General features: G+C 37.9%; 1 protein-coding gene across 3 annotated transcripts in view; it reads left to right on the top strand.

Moving 5' to 3' along the window:
• The window catches only part of map4k5.S (mitogen-activated protein kinase kinase kinase kinase 5 S homeolog), a 93,267-nt gene that overhangs the window by 65,129 nt on the left and 8,473 nt on the right, over nt 1–19,665 (top strand). For all 3 annotated transcript variants that reach the window (XM_041574261.1, XM_041574262.1, NM_001094046.1), the window contains 10 exon segments: nt 1,176–1,217; nt 3,238–3,322; nt 6,312–6,391; nt 6,788–6,848; nt 8,205–8,207; nt 10,307–10,421; nt 12,469–12,527; nt 13,475–13,578; nt 15,991–16,162; nt 17,327–17,398. In XM_041574261.1, the coding sequence (XP_041430195.1) occupies nt 1,176–1,217; nt 3,238–3,322; nt 6,312–6,391; nt 6,788–6,848; nt 8,205–8,207; nt 10,307–10,421; nt 12,469–12,527; nt 13,475–13,578; nt 15,991–16,162; nt 17,327–17,398 (793 nt within the window).

A 19,665-nucleotide genomic window follows, 5' to 3' on the forward strand; every position in this document is an offset into this window, starting at 1 on the left:
TCATTATGTGGCACCACTAATAGGCAGAACATGTGGAACCATTTTGCAATATAAATTCTTTATCCTTTTCAAGGATGAAGCATTCAAGTTTGGTTTCCCGTCTGCATACATCCTTAAAGGACCAGTAACACCAAAAAATTAAAGTGATTAAAGTAATAAAAATATAATGTACTGTTGCCCTGCGCTGGTAAAACGGGTGTGTTTGTTTAAGAAACACTACTATAGTTCATATAAACAAGCTGCTATGGCAGTGGCAGAAATTGAAAAAGGGCTATATGGCACAGGTTAAATAGTGGATAACAGATAACCATTATGTTCTACAGAGCTTATCCACTATCTTCTATGTAACCTGAGCCTTTGAATAGCTGCCCCCATTGCTACACAGAAGCTTATTTATATTATATTTGTATTACTTGACTAAATGTTCTAAATGATACATTAGTTGATACATTTCTTATCTTTGGCCCTGCTGAGCAGAATCCATGAGTTTCATTAGAGGAGTTGTTAGAATTGATACAATTGTTGCTAATATTTCAAAGATACTGATGAGAAATGTATCAACTAATGTAGCAAATTCTGCACCTGGATTACTGAGTTTGTTTTTTTAATTTTGAAATTTGAAAACTGGTGACGCACCTTATTCATCAATGTTAGAATTTTTTTTTTTCACAACTTGAATTTATTGCACTAAAAATCATGAATGTGAATAATGGTTTAAAACACATATTTATATTTATTAAGCACAAAAAAACATTAAAAAACTCAAATGTAAAACCTCGAACATCTAAAAGCTTGCTAGCTCATGTATTGGTCAATGGTAGCTGTCCTAGCCAAAATGTATACTTTTTCAATTATATTCTGATTTTTTCTTTAATAAATAAGGTAACATTTGTGTTTTCTACAATTAATCAAATCTGATTTTTAATAAAGTGTTTTTATTATGGATATTGGCAGTTAATTGTTATAGAAATCTTCTATTTATCTGTACATTGTATATTTAGTTTACATTGATATTTGGAAGTAGTAGCTATCATATAGTTAGCTGGTCAATGATTTTATAGTATACATAGACGGCATAGATAGTTTTACATTATTTTATATTTTTGCACACTAGCTTTGAATTATTTTATATTTTTACAATCTGCACATAATTCTACTTTCTCTCTCTCTCCTAGAAATCTGAAATAAATGGTTTACCACCCACTCCAAAAGTACTGGTGAGTAGCACTGATATGTCTTTAAGGTAACATTCAGACATGTAATTGTAGCAAATGATCATAAAATAGCACCAACAAATAAAAGCATTTAAAGTAATTAAAATATAATATACTGTTGCTCTGCACTGATAAAACTGGTTTGTTTACTTTAGAAACACTACAGTAGTGCTGTGAATTTGGGGGGGGGTTCAACTTGAAATAGGCTAAATGACCCAGGTTATAAAGCAGATAAAATATATAGAATACAATGAATTTAGTACTTAAACAGATGTCATTGTATTCTTAAGAGCTTATCTGATGTGGATCCTGTGCCTTTTCCTCATTTTTCTGCTTGAATGGCTGCCCCATATTAATATTAATATTAACTATATTAGTGTTTTTGAAGCAAACAGTTTTACCAGTGTTGGGTTAACAACACTTCACTTTCATTTTTGACTTAACTGTTCCTTAGGAGAACTAAAGCTTAAGTAAAGAAGTAGGTAGAAAAGTTGTACATTATGTTTTTTGCTTCTGTACCAGCCGCAGGCAAGCACAGCCGTTTAGTAAGGATATGGACACACGTGCGGATTATCGGCATGGTTGTTTAAAAAAGCCGACCGCTACGTAAATGCGCTAGTGGTTTCAAGCACTGGCATATTACGCTAGCGTATTTGCGCAGCAGCCAGCTTTTTAAAAACCACGCTGCAGACCACAGTTAAAATCCGCATGTGCCCATAGCCTAAAGATCTGTGTCTCCAAAGATGCCCCAGTAGCTCCTCATCTTCTTTTCTGCTGATTCACTGCACATGCTCTGTGCTGCTGTCACTTACTGAGCTTAGGGACCCACTCACAATATACACATAGAAAATTGGTTAATAACCCCAACACAGAGAGCACATCCTGAACTTGCTGTATTTATGTTTTTAAATCACATGAATGTTGCTTCCCGACTCTTAATTTTTAATGCAAGCAACTGTCCTACTGGAGGCCGGTTGGAGAGATCCCTCGAAGAGATTGTTATGGCCCCTGTTCTTCTCTAGGGCCGAATACATTTCTTTATGTGATATTGGCATTTTAGCACATGGCTCTGGAAATAATTGGCCTACTATATGTAAAAAGGTGGAATAGCACTGGTGCATGGGGTCAGGGAGTTGGTCAACAGATGAGCTCTCGCATAACATTTTTATTAGGGGGGGGGCTGAAAATGATTCCATGGGTTTACAGATTCCTTATACTTGCTGGGTCTCCATGGTGAGAACAAAATAAAATTATATACATGTTGGGGTATAGTTAATGTTTTATATTATAATGTTAAAGGGGTTGTTCACCTTTAAAATAACTTTTAGTATGATTTAGAGGGTGACATTCTGAGACATTTTGCAATTGGATTTCATTTTTTATTATTTAAGGTTCTTGCGTTATTTAGCATTTTATTCAACAGCTCTTCAATTTGCATTTCAAGCAATCTGGTAATTATGGTCTAAATTAACCTAGCAAACATTCATTGATTTTAAAGAGAGACTGGAATATGAATATGAGAGGACCTTACTAGAAAGATGAGAACTAAAAAAGTAGCAATAACATTACATTTGTAGCCTTACAGAGCATTTGGTTTTTAGATGGGGTCAGCGACGCCCATTTGAAAGCTGGAAAGAGTCAGAAGAAAAAGGCAAATAATTCTAAAACTATTGAAAATAAATAATGAAGACCAACTAACAAGTTTCTTAGAATTGGCCATTCTATAACATATTAAAAGTTAACTTAAAGGTGAACTACCCCTTTAATGCAGTGTTCCAGTAGAAGAATGTATAAATACAGTGGATAAAACACTGAAGATCTTTAGGAATTTGTAGCAGGTCAAAAAGTATTAATTTGAGAATGTTCAAGAAAGGTTGATTATCTGGTGTAATATCAGTGATATTATGGACGTAATAATGTTAATATCCAATAGTAATGCCGTGTTTATATTTCATATATCAAATGAAAATATTGTCCATAGACTTTATCGCTATATATTTATTAAGACTTCATCAATTTACAGATGGGAGCGTGTTTCTCCAAAGTGTTTGATGGCTGTCCATTGAAAATAAACTGTGCAACATCCTGGATACACCCAGAAACCAAAGGTATGCAAACGAGGAGAAAGTTCAGTCACTGCCTTGTTAATTGGTGTAGTCAATATCATGAACTGTACACATATAAAAGAGGCACTCTGTTCATAAGTAAAGTTTATTTTTGTAAAGTATTTTTATTGTTTTTTTACATAAAAACAAGAAATTGTTTTTTATAAACAATTAACAATACCGAAAGGCATTCAGTGTACAGTCTGCATAAGTAATGACTTACATGCCAATACCAGCAATGACGTTTATTTATACAGGCCAACATCTAGACATTTTGAGAGCATGAAAAATAATTTGCTGTGGGGCCCAGTAATATATATAGTTACGCCACTGATTGTCCCTGAAAGCTTCCGCTATCAAATTACACAACACAGCATGGTACAGCTATCTCTAAATCAATTTTATCTCATCATATCTGACTTCAAAAGCTACATATGTGCCCTCTGATTTTTGAACCATGTATTCGAGCTAGACCAACAATCTCCATCTCCTTGAAGCTTGAAGCCAACAAAACATTTTCGGAGTTATGTAAAAGGCACTAAGTTTGCCCAAGGGCAGTAAACTATACAAACCAATCAGCAGGTAGCATTTACTGGTCACCTGTTTAAAAGTAAACATCTTATTGGTTGCTATGGGTTACTGCTCCTGGGCAAACTTAGTGATGTTTATTACATATGGGGTATGTGTTGGGACACTGATCCAAAATTGCAAGTGATTGTCACAGTAGTTTACACTAGGAATGCACCGAATCCAGGATTCGGTTCGGGATTTGACATTTTTCAGCAGGATTCGGATTCGGCCGAATCCTTCTGCCAGGCCGAACCGAATCCAAATCCTAATTTGCATATGCAAATTAGAGGCGAGGAGGGAAATTGTGTGACTTTTTGTCACAAAAAAATGTTTTCCCCTTCCCTCCCCTAATTTGTATATGCTAATTAGGATTTGGATTCGGTTCCGTATTCAGCCAAATCTTTTGGGATGTATTCAGGGGTTCTGCCGAATCCAAAATAGTGGATTCGGTGCATCCCTAGTTTACACCAAATTTCTTCAATTCATGAAATTCACCATATCCGCTTCTGTTAACTGTTTTAGAAAAAAATTTTTCTTTAAATACAGCCTGCACTAACATCAAACCAGTAGCCGTTCATAAGTTGTATCTTATGAATATGTTGAGTTTATACACAGCCATCTGTGGAGCCCACAAGCAGGCCGGAGGGTGTAAAAATACCTTGGGGTCTGCCAATTCAATTTTTACTCAAACACATTTGTATTTACATGTTTTCACACAATCTGTCTCTGCCTTATTACTGCCATGCAGTACTTTTGTGTGGCACATTGGATCAACAGAAATATTCCTGTAATCTACACCTTTCTACATAAAATCTGTACAGTGGGTGCATGTCCCCCCATAGTCATATTTCCACAGGTGATCTACTTTCCACAACTTTGGACAGTGTGAGCACCATGCAGGTCTGGACTGGCAGTCAAAATAGGCCCTGGCATTACACGAAAAGTGAGGCCCAATCTGCTCCCCACCAGCCCATTAAATAGTGACTTTCTATGGCATCTTGTGGCAGCCCCTCTGGCATTTGCCAGAACCCACAGATTGCCAGTCCGGGCCTGGCACCATGTCGATGGCTTCAGTGTTACATCTTGGCACCAGGGCAAATCTGGCCTTTTATCAAGCTAATAACACATGCTCAGTATCACAATTTGTAGCCTGGTAAACAATGACCCCTAGAGGTAAAAAAAACATAACATCTCGCCAACAAGGATATTCTTATATTCATGTTACAAAAGATATGTATTTGTAATAGCCATATTAAAGAATTATTTGAAAATACACTTTCTTGTTAATCCTCATGTTTATAAGCGACAAACCTAAAAACATTACTTAAAGGTGTTGTTCACCTTTGAACTAACTTTTAGTATGATGTAGAGAGCGATGTTCTGAGAGAATTTGTACTTGGTTTTCATTTTTTATCATTTGTGGTTTTTGAGTTATTTAGCTTTTTATTCAGCAGCTCTCCAGTTTGCAATTTCAGCAATCTGGTTACTAGGGTCCAAATGACCCTAGCAACCATGCATTGATATCAATAAGAGACTTGAATATGAATGGGAGAGGCCTGAATAGAAAGATGAGTAATAAAAAGTAGCAATAACACTACCATTGTAGCCTTACACAGCATTTGTTTTTTGAGATGGAGTCAGTGACTCCCTTTTGAAAGCTGTAAAAAGTCTGAAGCAAATCATTCAAAAACTATAAACAAGAAAAAATGAAGGCCGATTGACAAGTTGCTCAGAATTAGCCATACTATAACATACTAAAAGTTAACTAAAAGGTGAACCACCCCTCTAAAGTATTTTTCTAAAAAATTGTTGATGAATCATTTTCCTTATGTGGTTGCACAGATATAGTGTTCACAAATCCTTATTGGTGTATATATGATAGACAAATTCCCCTTTGGTACAATTAGAGCAGCAAGTGCACCTACAACACCAAAAAAAGCCTTTTTTTTTTTTTTTTTTTTTTTTGAAGAACTCAAACTTTCTTCATAACCCAAGTCAACGTAGAATAGTGATGTGCGGGTCAGGGTTTCCCTGCTACTTCCCGCGCCCACCCACTTCCGGGGTCCTTCCATAGACCCGCCCCACCGATTACATCACAAAAGGGGCGGGGGCGAGCAGACACAAGACTATAAAACCGGAAGTCGGATGCTCCGCGAGGAGCACTGCGATGTCGACCCGAACCCGCCCGACCCCCTGCTAAACCCGCGGGTATCGGGTCGGCCCGCACATCACTAACGTAGACCCACAATTCTGTCCCATTTAGTGCACCATACATACAAGATCTAAAGTACCCAAATTATTTGTTAAAATAATACATTTATAGCATCTGACATCAGTATAAATAGATGTATCTGACTACATGCTAGCGATGGCGTTTGTGTGCAGCGCAACAATCTAATGACTGGAAATTTTCTGCTTGCAGATCAGTACATTATTTTTGGCAGTGAAGATGGAATTTACACATTAAATCTTAATGAACTACATGAGGCCACAATGGAGCAGGTGATTATGAGATTTCTCAGAGTCAACACTGTTTAGTTAAATTATACTGCTAAAGCAGTAACCATTTCTGACAGTATGGCCGTCTCTCTATTGCTCCTTTCATTTGGGCTAATAACCCAAAAAAACCTGTGCTGGGCCGAGCTTCTCTGTTTTGTCATTATATCACTTGAACATGTTCAGGGGACACTCTCAAGTTACGCTGGTGTAAATTTTTGTTTGGCCCAGAATAATACAAAGCACTTTGAGGGGAGGTCAGAGTATAACTGTATTCCTTTGCCTAGGACCATGATAAATTTATGCGTTATTGAACTCAGTCTTTAGGTCTGATTACAATTATTACAATAAAATGGTCTGCCAACGGTTTACTAATTTATCTTGTATTTTCCCTTTTGGAAGCTGTTTCCTCGGAAGTGCACGTGGCTGTACATTATGAATAATATGTTGATGTCCTTGTCAGGTGGGTTGCCATTCTCAATGAATACTGAAACTGAAATAAGTGGTTCAACCAGCTCCTACAAATAAATGTACTCTTGAAACCTTTTTATAGAAGCAATAATTTTATGCTCTTGTTATTTAAAGAGTCACAAATGGGCTTTATACAGGTTTAATCTATGTTTAATATTCATTACACAAAGGACCAGTTTCTGCCCTTTAAAGGGCATCTGTCGGGCCAAGGTGTTTCCCCAACTGGAGATAAAGGAGTTCCTAGTGCTGGCTGTCATTCTGGGACACAATCATTCAAATAAAACTTAATGTTCCCAATGTCTGTTCATGACATCACACACATGTGCATATTGAGCAAGCAGGGAGGCTTTTTCATTAAAGGAGAAGGAAAGCTCCAAGACGGTTTATTGCCAACAGATTAGCCACAATAGTGCAAGCTAGAACACTATATTTATTCTGCAGAATGCTTTACCATACCTGAGTAAACAGCTCTAGACACTGTCTCTGTTTAGGATAGAAGCTGCCATCTAAGCTTGGTGTGACTTCACTTCCTGCCTCCTGAGTCTCTCCCTGCTCACTTACAGCTCTGAGCTCAGATTACAGCAGGTGTGGGAGGAGGGAGGGGGAGAGGAGCAAACTGAGCATGCTCAAGCCCTGCCCTGGAGGTTTATGCTGAAAACAGGAAGTCTGATACAGAAGCCCATGTATATGCAATAAAAGGAAATAAATGCCATGTTTCTTTTGACAGAGGACTCAGAGCAGCATTACTTTGAGGGTTTACTGGTATATTTATATAGACCATTCTGATAAAGCTTATTTAATTTTAGCCTTTCCTTCTCCTTTAAGCTCATGTGTGTGAGGAAATATAGCCAGCCACATTCCAAGTTTTTTTTCCTAGAACAAATTGTGTTATTTCCCTCCCAGCAGCATGGGGTTTTAATTAGTCTGCACCTTTGGAGGGGGAAACAATTAAAATTAAAACTTTAAAAGGCGCATATTTAATAGCCCAGAAAATGCTGAACCAAAGCCCTCCTTAGGCTTAAATGTAAATCGCCTGCCAAATTCTCATGCCAGCATTTGCCAGGTAATAATAGTCTCTAGAAAATGCCAATTTTGCACACTTTAATTCCACCAATAACCATTATACAGATCCCATTGATTGTGTATATTTTTGCATCTGTACCTTCAGTGACATTTAATGTACTTAAAAATGACGCATCCACAAGATCCTACATCTGAAAACTCCAGGCTACTTCCATAAGTTTAGAATTTGAATTAAATCTCATACAATTGCTGCGACTACTAATCTTTTTTTTTTTAATCTTTTTTTTTTTCTGTGGTCCTGAACATACACAACTATCACATGCAGAAGGTAAGTTCATCTGTTAACATATTCAAATAATTCTATTTTCTGCACAGAAAAAACACCCCATAATGTATTTATATAACACCAGCAAGTTAGGCAACATTTTACGTTCATTTATTACAAACAGGGGCCTGACAATAATTTAACAAACAGGGCTAACAGAATAATAATAGGATCAGAGACAACCATGCTCCTATTTTTACAGAGTAGTTTAATTAGTGATTTGCCTTACTCTTGTTTATATATGCCCCCTGAACCTTTTATATATGAATGCAGTTAAGCCAATGTATCTGATATAAATGTCAATCAAAATGTAACTCTAATTCCTGCATGAAGAGATACTGAAGAGTAACATGGTTGTTTCATAAATGGTTTAGATTTTTTAATTCTCTTTAGAAAGCTTATATTTAGTGGCCTAGTTATCATGCTGCATAAAAAAAACACAGTAAAAACAGTGTAAAAAGCTGTGTAAAATAAATGTTGAATTTGCAAGGTGTTTTATTTTATGCCACCCAAACGCTGTCTTTGACAGTTATTTTACACTACTTCAGACCTTGTGTAATTCTTTTGAAACAACCTTGTAAAAAATGCAGTGGATGAGCGCCATATTTTCTCTCTCTGAAAATGCATACACAGCTTGAGAAGTACTCCTAATGAAAATATAAAAATAAAAACTAGGTAAATAGAAAGGCTTTGCAAAATAAAAAATGTTTCTAATATAGTTAGTTAGCCAAAAATGTAATGTATAAAGGCTGGAGGGACTGGATGTCTAACATAACAGAACACTACTTCCTGCTTTGCAGCTCTCTTGGTTTCCACTGATTGGTTACTAGGCAGTAACCAATCAGTGACTTGAAGGAGGGCCACATGGATCATAATTGTTGCTTTTGAATCTGAGCTGAATGCTGAGGATCTCACTGAACAGTTAAGTCCCATGTGGCCCCCTTCAAGTCACTGACTAACTCAGAGTTAGAGAGCTGCAAAGCAGGAAGTAGTGTTCTGGCTATTATGTTAGACATCCAGTCACTGCAGCCTTTATACATGACATTTTTCGCTAACTAACTATATTAGTTTCTATTTTTATCCTGAACTGTCCCTTTAAACAGCGATACCTGCCAAGTTGTGTTGTATCTGGTTGCGGTTATTTTTTTGCACAGCACAAAATATGCTGGGTTCATTAGATAGGATTTTTCAATGCACAGATGATTTGATACCCACCTTCTCCTTACAATAGCTCTGATTATTCAAGAAAAAACCCATACACCATAAAAAGTTCTTTCAGCACTTCATGCAAGAACTATGAAATACTTCAAATATTTTTAAATCTAGGGGCAGATTTATCAAGGGTCGAATTTTGAAAATACTTCGAAATTCGACCATCAAATTAAAATACTTCGAATATCGAATTCAAACTTTTTTTCATTGAATTTGGCTATTCCGCGGTCGAAGTAAAATTGAACGATTAAATCGTTCAAATCGAACGATTTGAAGGATTTCAGCGATCAATTGAACGATTTTTCTTCAACTTCAAAAAACTGCTCTAGATGGTCCCCATAGGCTTAACATAGCACTTCGGCAGGTTTAATTTGGCAAAGTATTGAAGTCAAAGTTTTTTTTAAAGAGACAGTACTTTGATTATCGAATGGTCGAATATTCAAAGTATTTAACTTTGAATCTAAGTATCCAAAAAATTACTTTGAATTTCGAATTTTTTTAATTAGAAAATTCTCTCGAATTCACTTCGACCCTTGATAAATCTGCCCCCAAGTGTGGCCAACACAAATTTTATTCATGTTGAACCAGGGTAAATAAATCATCTGCATTCAGTCAACCCTGAACAATACTCTTAACACCTGACGAATTCAACTAAATGGAAGAGCCAAAGATTTAATTCTGCCGTCTCTGGCGTGCATGACTCTCTGTAGATGTGCCTGAGGTTTCAAGGCACAATTCGTGTTCTTCATACACTGTTAATATGGAACTTAACTATATGTTAGTAAGGGTGCAGTCTATTTATTTACCTTATACATATACTATACTTACATCTATTTTATTTGTCCTTTTACCAGTCATCGTTTTCTGAAACCACTTTTTATTTTCAACAGGTAAAACTGTTCAGCTTTATTCGCATAACCTGGTGGGTCTGTTTGAGCAAGCGAAAAAGCCGGGACTAGCAGCTCACATACAGACTCATCGTTTTCCTGACAGAATACTACCAAGGTAATTGTATGGGGATTTATGAAATTATGCTTTGTCTGCACACATGTACAAATGACATCTTCGCTCACCACCTTATTATTTTTCTGTAGTTTCATATTCTGTTTCATGTTCTGTTTCACGTTTTGTTTCTCTTTTTCTTCAACTTGTTCTTCCCTTCTTTTCTTTCTCTTAAACTTTTTTCTTTTTCCTTGTTTCTGTTTGTCTTTCATTTCCTGTTAAAGGACCAGTAACACATACCTCCCAACTGTCCCTTTTTCGGAGGGACAGTCCCTCTTTTGACAGCTCAACCTGCAGTCCCTCATTTGTACTGGAAAGTCCCTATTTTCTCTGCACTGAACAGCCAGAAAAAGAAACAAAGTTTCTAACTTAATTGGCTTTTAGCAGAGAGCACAGAACAGCTAACAGTTGCAAATAAGATACTTTGTAACAATTTTGATACACAAAAAATACAGTTTAGATAAGGAGAAATATTTTCAAACTTTCATAACCTGCCAAATTTTGTAAAATGAACATGGTAATTAGGGGGTGTGGCTACAAAAGGGGGCATGGTCAAAAATTTCCACTGTTCTACGTGCGAAAAAAATTTTGTCCCTCTTTTTACTTCCAAAATGTTGGGAGGTACTAACATGAAAAAAAAAATTTTAAAAAAATTGTTAGTATACAATGAAAAAAAAACACCAAGACAAATTAAAATTGTAAAGTCTTTATTAAGAAATAAGTTACCGGAACTCTGCTTGCGCTCCTCTTCAGAAAGCGATCGGGCGATCCATTGTGCGCTTGATTTCTCCTCCCTGGCTATCTCCTATAAGGCAGGGAGAAGAAATCGAGTGCCGCAGAATGGATCGTCACTCTGTCTCCTTTTCTGTAGAGGAGTGGAAGCGGAGTTTCAGTCAGTTATTTCTTAATAAAGGCTTTGCGCTTTTAAAGTTTCATTTGTCTTGGTGGGTTTTTTTTCAACAAATTTTTAAGAACAAAATTTTTGATGTTACAGGTCATGTAAGGGACAACTATTAAAGGACAGCTGTAGTCACTATTGGCTACAACTCCATTTTTTCTTAATCATTTGAGAATCCATTTGCATCCATTAAAATATTTGCTGTAGTAATTGTTGCACAGGTATGGGACCTATTATCCAGAATCCTCAGGACCCGAGGCTTTTCCGGTTAATGGCTCTTTCTGTAATTTGGATCATCAAAATATATAATCATATAAAATCATGTAAACATTAAATAAATCCAATAGGCTGATTTTGCTTCCAATAAGGATCAATTGTATATTAGTTGGGATCAAGTACAAGCTCCTGTCTTATTATTACAGAGAAAAAGGAAATAATTTAAAAAAATTGGATTATTTGATTACAATGGAGTCTATAGGAGACGGCCTTTCTGTAATTCGGAACTTTCTGGATAACAGGTTTCCGGGATTTCCATATCTGTAGTAGAGGTCATTATTAATCAGAGGAGAAGTTTACCTTTATATTTGCTTTTTAGTCATAAACAACTGTACTTTTTAAATAGTTTTAATCAAAAGCATTAATAGACTCTGCTATCACATCAGATAACACAGAGACCTTTTACTGTGGTTTTTAGTTATTTTCATTTTGCTTGTATTTCTATTGGGCCCTGTGCATCTTCAGTTCGGATTACCTAACTGCTGCCAGGGGACTGATTAACATCTAGCAACAATATAGCATTTTAAGTTTAAATCCTTAATTAAGTTAAGAAACTAAATACTTGTGCATGTTCCATGATGAAAGTAAAAGTTACGGTGAACTGACGGTTTTTATGTTGTTTTTACACATATTGGCCAAAGGCATGTAACTGTCATTAAGCAAGGGTGGCAGTTTGTATAGGGAACATACAGAATAGCATGATGCAATCCTTCATTTCCTAATGTGAAATTTCTTGGTGTCTGTGTGTGTTTTGAAAATTTCTGTTTTTCTGGTTTTTGTTGATGCAGCCTGCCCTTTTTTCTATTGAAGTCTAAAACAGTAGTACATACAGTGATTGACATTTCTCATTTAGCTTTTTTGCTTTTCTTTTTTCAGAAAGTTTGCCCTCTCTACGAAGATACCAGAAACAAAAGGCTGCCACAAGTGTTGTGTTGGTGCGTATGCCTGTTACTGCATATATTGGGCATAATAATGAGATTATTGTACCGACGTTACCTGTAGATTGTGACCCTCCTGCTGCTGCTGAAGCTCCGCTCTGAGCAACCCTTGATAAGTAAAGTGTGGATGTCACAGTTTAGCAACAACTGCGAAGTTTGAGTTGACTGTTTGTCACAATCACACGCTGTTATTTCAGGAGATTAGTCGCCCAGCGACATATCGCTTCTTCTTCGGCCGACTAATCTCTCTGAACTGCCTTCCCGCCGGCCAGGCCCGGACTGGCAATCTGTGGGTTCTGGCAAATGCTAGAGGGGCTGCTATAAGGTCCCATAGAAAGTCACTATTTGGTGGGCTGGTGGGGGCTGTTTGGGCCTCTATGTGGGCTAATTGGGCCTCTGTGTACCTGAAATGCCAGGGCCTATTTTAATTCTCAGTTGGGACCTGCCGCCGGCTAGAATTTAAATCACCGGCGGGATGGCACTCGGATCTCTTCGGTTTTCCGAAGTCCCCAAAGTTTCCTCGTGAGGCAGCTTCGAGCGACTTCGGACAATGAATCGTTCCGAGTGCCATCCCGCCAGAGTTTTACAGTTCAGGGAGATTAGTTCAGAAGCGATTTGGCGCTGGGCGACTTATCTCCCGAAATAGCAACGTGTGTCTCTGCCCTTAAACGTTAAATAAACCCAATAGGCTGGTTTTGCTTCCAATAAGAATTAATTATATCTTAGTTGGGATCAAGTACGAGCTACTGTTTTATTATTACAGAGAAAAAGAGAATCATTTTTAAAAAGTTGGATTATTAGGATAGAATTGAGTCTATGGGAGACAGCCTTTCCGTAATTTGGAGCTTTCTGGATAACTGGTTTCCAGATAACGGATCCCATACCTGTAACAGTGTTCCATTATGTACTTCTACTTATTTTCGTTTTCTGTCTTTGGTTTGCAGTAAGAAACCCATATACTGGTCACAAGTACCTGTGTGGGGCTCTGGAGTCCAGTATTGTCCTGCTTCAGTGGTATGAGCCTATGCAGAAATTCATGTTAATAAAGGTTTGTCTCCCCTCTGTAATGGTCTTGGCTACATTGTGTGATATTTGGTACATCATAGAGCAGTTTGTTGTCTGCTTTCAAATACTGCTAAACTTTATCAGAGGTACAAGGGTACAACAGTCGCCTTCCTTCTGCGGAATCTTTGCTGGCTATATAACTTTCCCTTGTGTTTATGTAACTATACAACAGGCTTGTACTACCTATACATACACCATACATCCAGGCTATCACCACAATATATGTTTTATCAGCAGTCTATAAGCAAAGCAAATACAATGAACATCACTAGGACGCACACTACATCTAGGGGTAGATTTATTAAGGACCAAAATGAAAATTCTAATTTCCCAAATTTAAATGTTCACGTTTTTTTTTTAGTGAAATTAGACTAGGGAATAGTAATCAAAAAAAAAAAAATCTATTTGAGTTTTTAAAGAAATTCGAATTCGATTTTCTAAATGTATCATGTACTGCAAAATTTATCATGTGCTGTATTTGAATTTGACTATTCGCCACCTTAAACCTGCCCAATTGCTGTTTTAGCCTATGGGGGATATCCTGGGATCAATTTGGAGTTGTTTGCAGCCTTCCTGAAAATTTAGGTTTTTTTTTTTTCAAAGAAACACTAGAATTGAATTTGCGGGTCGATCCCTTTCACCCGAGTTTGAAAAATTTTGAATTTTGATTGGTCCAATTTGGAGTTCATGGGAATTTTTACAAACTCCCATGAACTCTAAATTCGATCCTTGATAAATCTGCCCCTAGTGAATTTGTTAATGTGAATGTAGGTTAGGGATTGCCAGTCATCATTAGTCTCATTTAGTAGGGTCATTAACAGGGCAAACGTTAATCTCTGACACTCAGCCCATACTTATAAACCTTAACCTATAGAAGGCTCTTACCCCCATATTTAATGATAGACGCAATGTTTGCCCAGGTGCAGTAACTCATAGCAACCAGTACTGTAGTTGATTTAGAACAGATGAATTCTCCCTGCTGATTAGATGCCATCGGTGACTTAAGCTGTAGCAAACATTTCACCTTTTTATTACATAACTCTATTGATTTGATGGTAATGTTTATTACAAACAATTAAAATCAACTCTCCCATAACCCTATAAAGCAGGGGTCCCTAACCTTTTTAAACCGTGAGCCACATTCAAATGTAAAAAGAGTTGGGGAGCAACACAAGCATGAAAAAGATCCTTGGGGTGCCAAATAAGGGCTGTGATTGGCTATTTGGTAGCCCCTATGTGAAGTGGCAGCCTACAAGAGGCTCTACTTGGCACTATACTTAGTTTTTATGCAATTAAAACTTGCTTTCAAGCTTGGAAATCAAAAGGGGTTGGAGAGCAACATGTTGCTCACGAGCTACTGGTTGGGGATCACTGCTATAAAGCATGAGCCAGAGGAAAGCTCCTCAGAAGTTGCCTACTCAGCTCGACGAGGGAAATAAATTATTCTCTGACCCTTAAGTGTGAATTTTAGTGATCCATAGAGTTAGATCTTACAAGCTCAGCAGTTACTTGCAGCTGAACGGACGAGTGTAATGTTATTTACATATATGGCTAGAGGCCCCTATATACAGGCCGACAAAAGCTGCCCACAGGCCGAGTCGGCAGCTTGAAACAATACAAAAAACAAAACTTAGAGTTAGTTAGTCCTTTAGGGTGACTCTCTCCTGCCATTCCTTTACAGTCTCTCAGCTGTATGTAGAACATCACATGTGGAAAGTAAAGTTTTTTTTAGAGCAAAACAACTATTTTTGGATCAGCGACTAAAGCAAACGGAGAAAGCAAAAAGCAGGAACAAAATATGGTGTAGTAGTTTCAATTAATCTTGGAGCACCCTGTGCTAAGGTTCACTAGTGTGAGTTCCCCTTTAAAAAATGTGTGTAGAATTGAATGCGGTGTTCTCCACTAAGTTTAGTAAAACTGCCTACAAGATTGTAGTAGAAATAACACATATAGTATTTATCAGCAGTATTCTCCCCTCCTCCACAGGCCACTGTTCGGCTCCAAGACAAGGATACAGAAGTCGCATAGTATAACACTGATTTATTAAAAGACTTAAGTCGGCAGCTTATTGGCCTGTGTGTGGGGCCGTCCGATGGGCTTCCCCGATCGATATCTGGCCGATAGTCGGCCAGATGTCGATCGGGCGGGGTAAAAAATCCTGTGGGATCGCGGGCGAATCTGTGCGTTTATGCGGTCCCGTGATCCGACGCCCGTATTGGATGCATTATGATCCCATCGTTGGGCACTAGTACCCACGATTGGATCAGCCAGATATCGTACACCTCAATGTGGGAGAGATCTGCTCGTTTGTTGAAATCATCAAACGAGCGGATCTCTGTGTATGGCCACCATAAGAACTAACCTAACCTCTAATCTGCGTAACATTGTTTTTCAGCACTTTGATTTCCCTCTGCCAAACCCCCTGAGAGTGTTTGAAATGCTGGTTATCCCAGAGCAGGAGTTTCCCTTGGTCTGTGTTGCTGTCAGTAAAGGCGTGGAACCAAATCAGATCGTGAGGTTCGAGACCCTCAACCTGAGCTCAGCCTCTTCCTGGTTTACTGACTCAGGTAATATGTACCGTGTGTTCATTATCAGATACCTCTGTAGTATTTTATTGTTACAGACATGTGTGAGGCACTGCACAAAGTAATCTCCTACGTATCCAGCTGGTTCCCTTCTACCATGTATAATTCATCACAATTAGTGCAGTAACAGAGTTACAATTAATTGGCTCACCCTGTGTTTAACAGAGGCAACTTTTTGGGCAACTGCAATATCGATGGTAACAAACAAGTGCTGGAACAAAGTGCATAACATTGCCTGGGGTTGTACGGATAGTGGATCTTTCTGTAATTTGGATCTTCGTACCTTATCATCTACCAGAAAATCATGTAAACATTAAACAAACCCAATAGGCAGAGACACATGCTGCTATATTGGGAGATTATCGCTTCTTCCTCAGGCAACTAATCTCCTGAACTGCCTTCCCGCCGGCTAGAATGTAAAACTCCGGCGGGATGGCACTTGGAACAAAACTTCGGGCGACTTCGGAAAGCTGAAACGATCCGGGTGCCATCCCGCCAGCGATTGCCATTCTAGCCGGCGGGAAGGCAGTTCGGGAGATTAGTCGCCCGAAGAAGAAGCAATTTCTCGCTGGGGGACTAATCTTCTGAAATAGCAGCGTGTCTCTGTCCTTAACGTTAAATAAAGCCAATAGGCTGGTTTTGCTTCCAATAAGGATTAATTATATATTAGTTTGGCTCAAGTACAGGGTACTGTTTTATTATTACAGAGAAAAAGGAAATAATTTTTTAAAATGTATAATAAAATGGAGTCTATGGGAGATGGCCTTTCTGTAATTTGGAGCTTTTTGGATAACGGGTTTCCAGATAACCATAAAGTTATTATAAAGGATAATGAGGGTAGGAAGTAGTTGCACTGGATAATGTATAGGTTCGAAGTCTCCCTATAGACAGCATCCCCAAATAATCAACATTTATATTTAGAACAGCAATTCATAATCTCAGATGCATTGAATATTTACATAAATCTTTTTGATCAACGATAAACTGTAAATCCATTTTAGCTTTAAGTTCAATAAAATAATTGAGATATTGCGTGGTTGTTGCTAACACGTCTTACAAGAGCTAAAACAAATGTACTGGTGAAATAAAAACATATAAAGTTCTCTGTTGGAGCTTTTCAGCTTATATTAATGTTTCCCACGCTAGGAATTTGTCAGCAGCTGGATGCCATACATGTTACACAGCTAGAGAAAGATACCGTCTTGGTTTGTCTGGACCGTAAGTATTGTCAAAAGGTCTTTACATACAGTTTATATTTGCTGATTGTCTGAACCTGCTCTAATATACTTTTCCTTAGACGTTTCTTCCCCTATAAAACTGAGTTTTTCAGACATTTTAGGACTCATTTACTATGGGTACAGGAGCAGGTGCCGCTGCACTTAATTGAGCTTACAGAGCCCATACATATAAAGAACCTGTGCTTCTACCTGTTAGTTATGTACTTAAATGGGTTGTTCACCTTTAAGTTAACTCTTGGTATGATGTAGAGAGCGATATTCTGAGACAATTTGCAATTGGTTTTTATTTTTTATTATTTGTGGTTTTTGAGTTATTTAGTTTTATATTTAGCAGCTCTCCAGTTTGCAGTCTCAACAGTCTGGTTGCTAGGGTCCAAATTAACCTAGCAACCATGCATTGATTTGAATGAGAATATGGAATATTAATGAGGGGGGGTCGGGACAGAAAGATGAGTAATAAAAAGTAGCAGTAAATTCTTGGGTACTTCGAAGTAAATTTTTGGGTACTTCGACCATCGAATAGGCTATATTCGACCATTCGACTTCGATTCGAACGATTCGAAGTAGAAATCGTTCGACTATTTGATCATTCGATAATCGAAGTACTGTCTCTTTAAAAAAATTCGACTTCATACTTGGCCAAATTAAAGCGACAAAAGTGCAATGTTAGCATATGGGGACCTTCCAGAGCACTTTTTTGGTCAAATAAAATTCCTCGACCGATCGCTAAAAATCTTTTAAATCGTTCGATTCGAATGATTTAATCGTTTGATTGAACAATTTCTGTTCAAACGATCGAATACGGTAAAAATCCCTCGACTTTGATATTCGAAGTCGAGGGATTTCAATTTGAGGGTCGAATTTCGAAGTTTTTTTAACTTTAAAATTCGACCCTTAGTATTGAGGATTTGTTTTTAGAGGAGGGTCGGTGACCCCCTTTTGAAAACTAAAAAGAGTCAAGAGAAAAAGTATATAATTCATTCTTTTTGATAGTTTTGGAAATGGTTTGCCTTCTTCTTCTGACTCTTTCCAGCCCTCAAGTTGGGGTCACTGACCCCATCTAAAAACCAGATGCTCTGTAAGGCTTACAACTTTACTACTTTTTATTATCTATTGTACTGTTCAGGCCCTCTCCTTTTCATAATTCAGTCTCTTGTTCAAATAAATGCATGGCGCTAGGGTAATTTGGACCCTAGCAACCAGAATGCTGAAATCGCAAACCAGAGAGCTGCTGAATAAGAAGCTAAATAACTCAAAAACCACAAATAATAAAAAATCAAAACCAATTCTCAGAATATCACTCTCTAGTCTCTACATCATACTAAAAGTTAATTTAAAGTCACCTGTCACCCTAAGAAATAATTCCAATTTTTTTTTTAAACTTACTTACACTACATTTTTTATTTAAATTGTGTTTCCTTCAGTCTTGGAATTACACAATCACAGTACGCAGGCAGGAGCCATTTTGTGGATACTGTTCTTAAGACAAGTTGTGTATCGCCTCAAAATCTTGTGTATGTGCACCCAAATGGGGGACCTAATGCCCATACATATTGCCCTGACCAATTATACTGTGTGAGGAGGGAGGGGGAATGTGGGGGGAGCAGTGACATCTAGGAAGTGCTGAATGGAAAGTGAAAGAAATTGACTGCCCCGCCCCTATGCCTCAGGTATAGAGGCGGGGCAGGTAATATTTGATTGACAGCTGAGATATTTAAACACCTTTTTAACAGGTATTGATGCTTTAATGAAAAAAACTATTTGGGTTTCATGTTTAATTTGTAAGCAACTTTTGTTATACAGATTTTTATGTGCAGGTGACAGGTCTGCTTTAAAGTGAACAACCCCTTTAAGGGTTAACAAATAGGGGCAGTTACCTTGGGCTGGTTCTAACAAAGGACCACAGATTCATTGCAAAATTGGCCCGATTTACTGACTGCTCCATCTCTATTGTGGCCCCTGCACTAGATAACTTTTCCTGGGCCTCGGCCTCTAAGGACTACCAATTAGGGATGCACCGAATCCACTATTTGGGATTCGGCCGAATCCCCGAATCCTTGGTGAAAGATTCGGCCGAATACCGAACCAGATCCAAATTTGCATATGCAGATTAGGGGCAGGAAAAGTCACATGATTTCCCTCCCCGCCCCTAATTTGCATATGCAAATTTGGATTCAGTTCAGCCAGGCACAAGAACTCGGCCGAATCCTGCTGAAAAAGGCCGAATCCTGGATTCGGTGCATCCCT

Source organism: Xenopus laevis, chromosome 8S (assembly GCF_017654675.1).
Source record: "Xenopus laevis strain J_2021 chromosome 8S, Xenopus_laevis_v10.1, whole genome shotgun sequence".
Lineage (NCBI taxonomy): Eukaryota > Metazoa > Chordata > Amphibia > Anura > Pipidae > Xenopus > Xenopus laevis.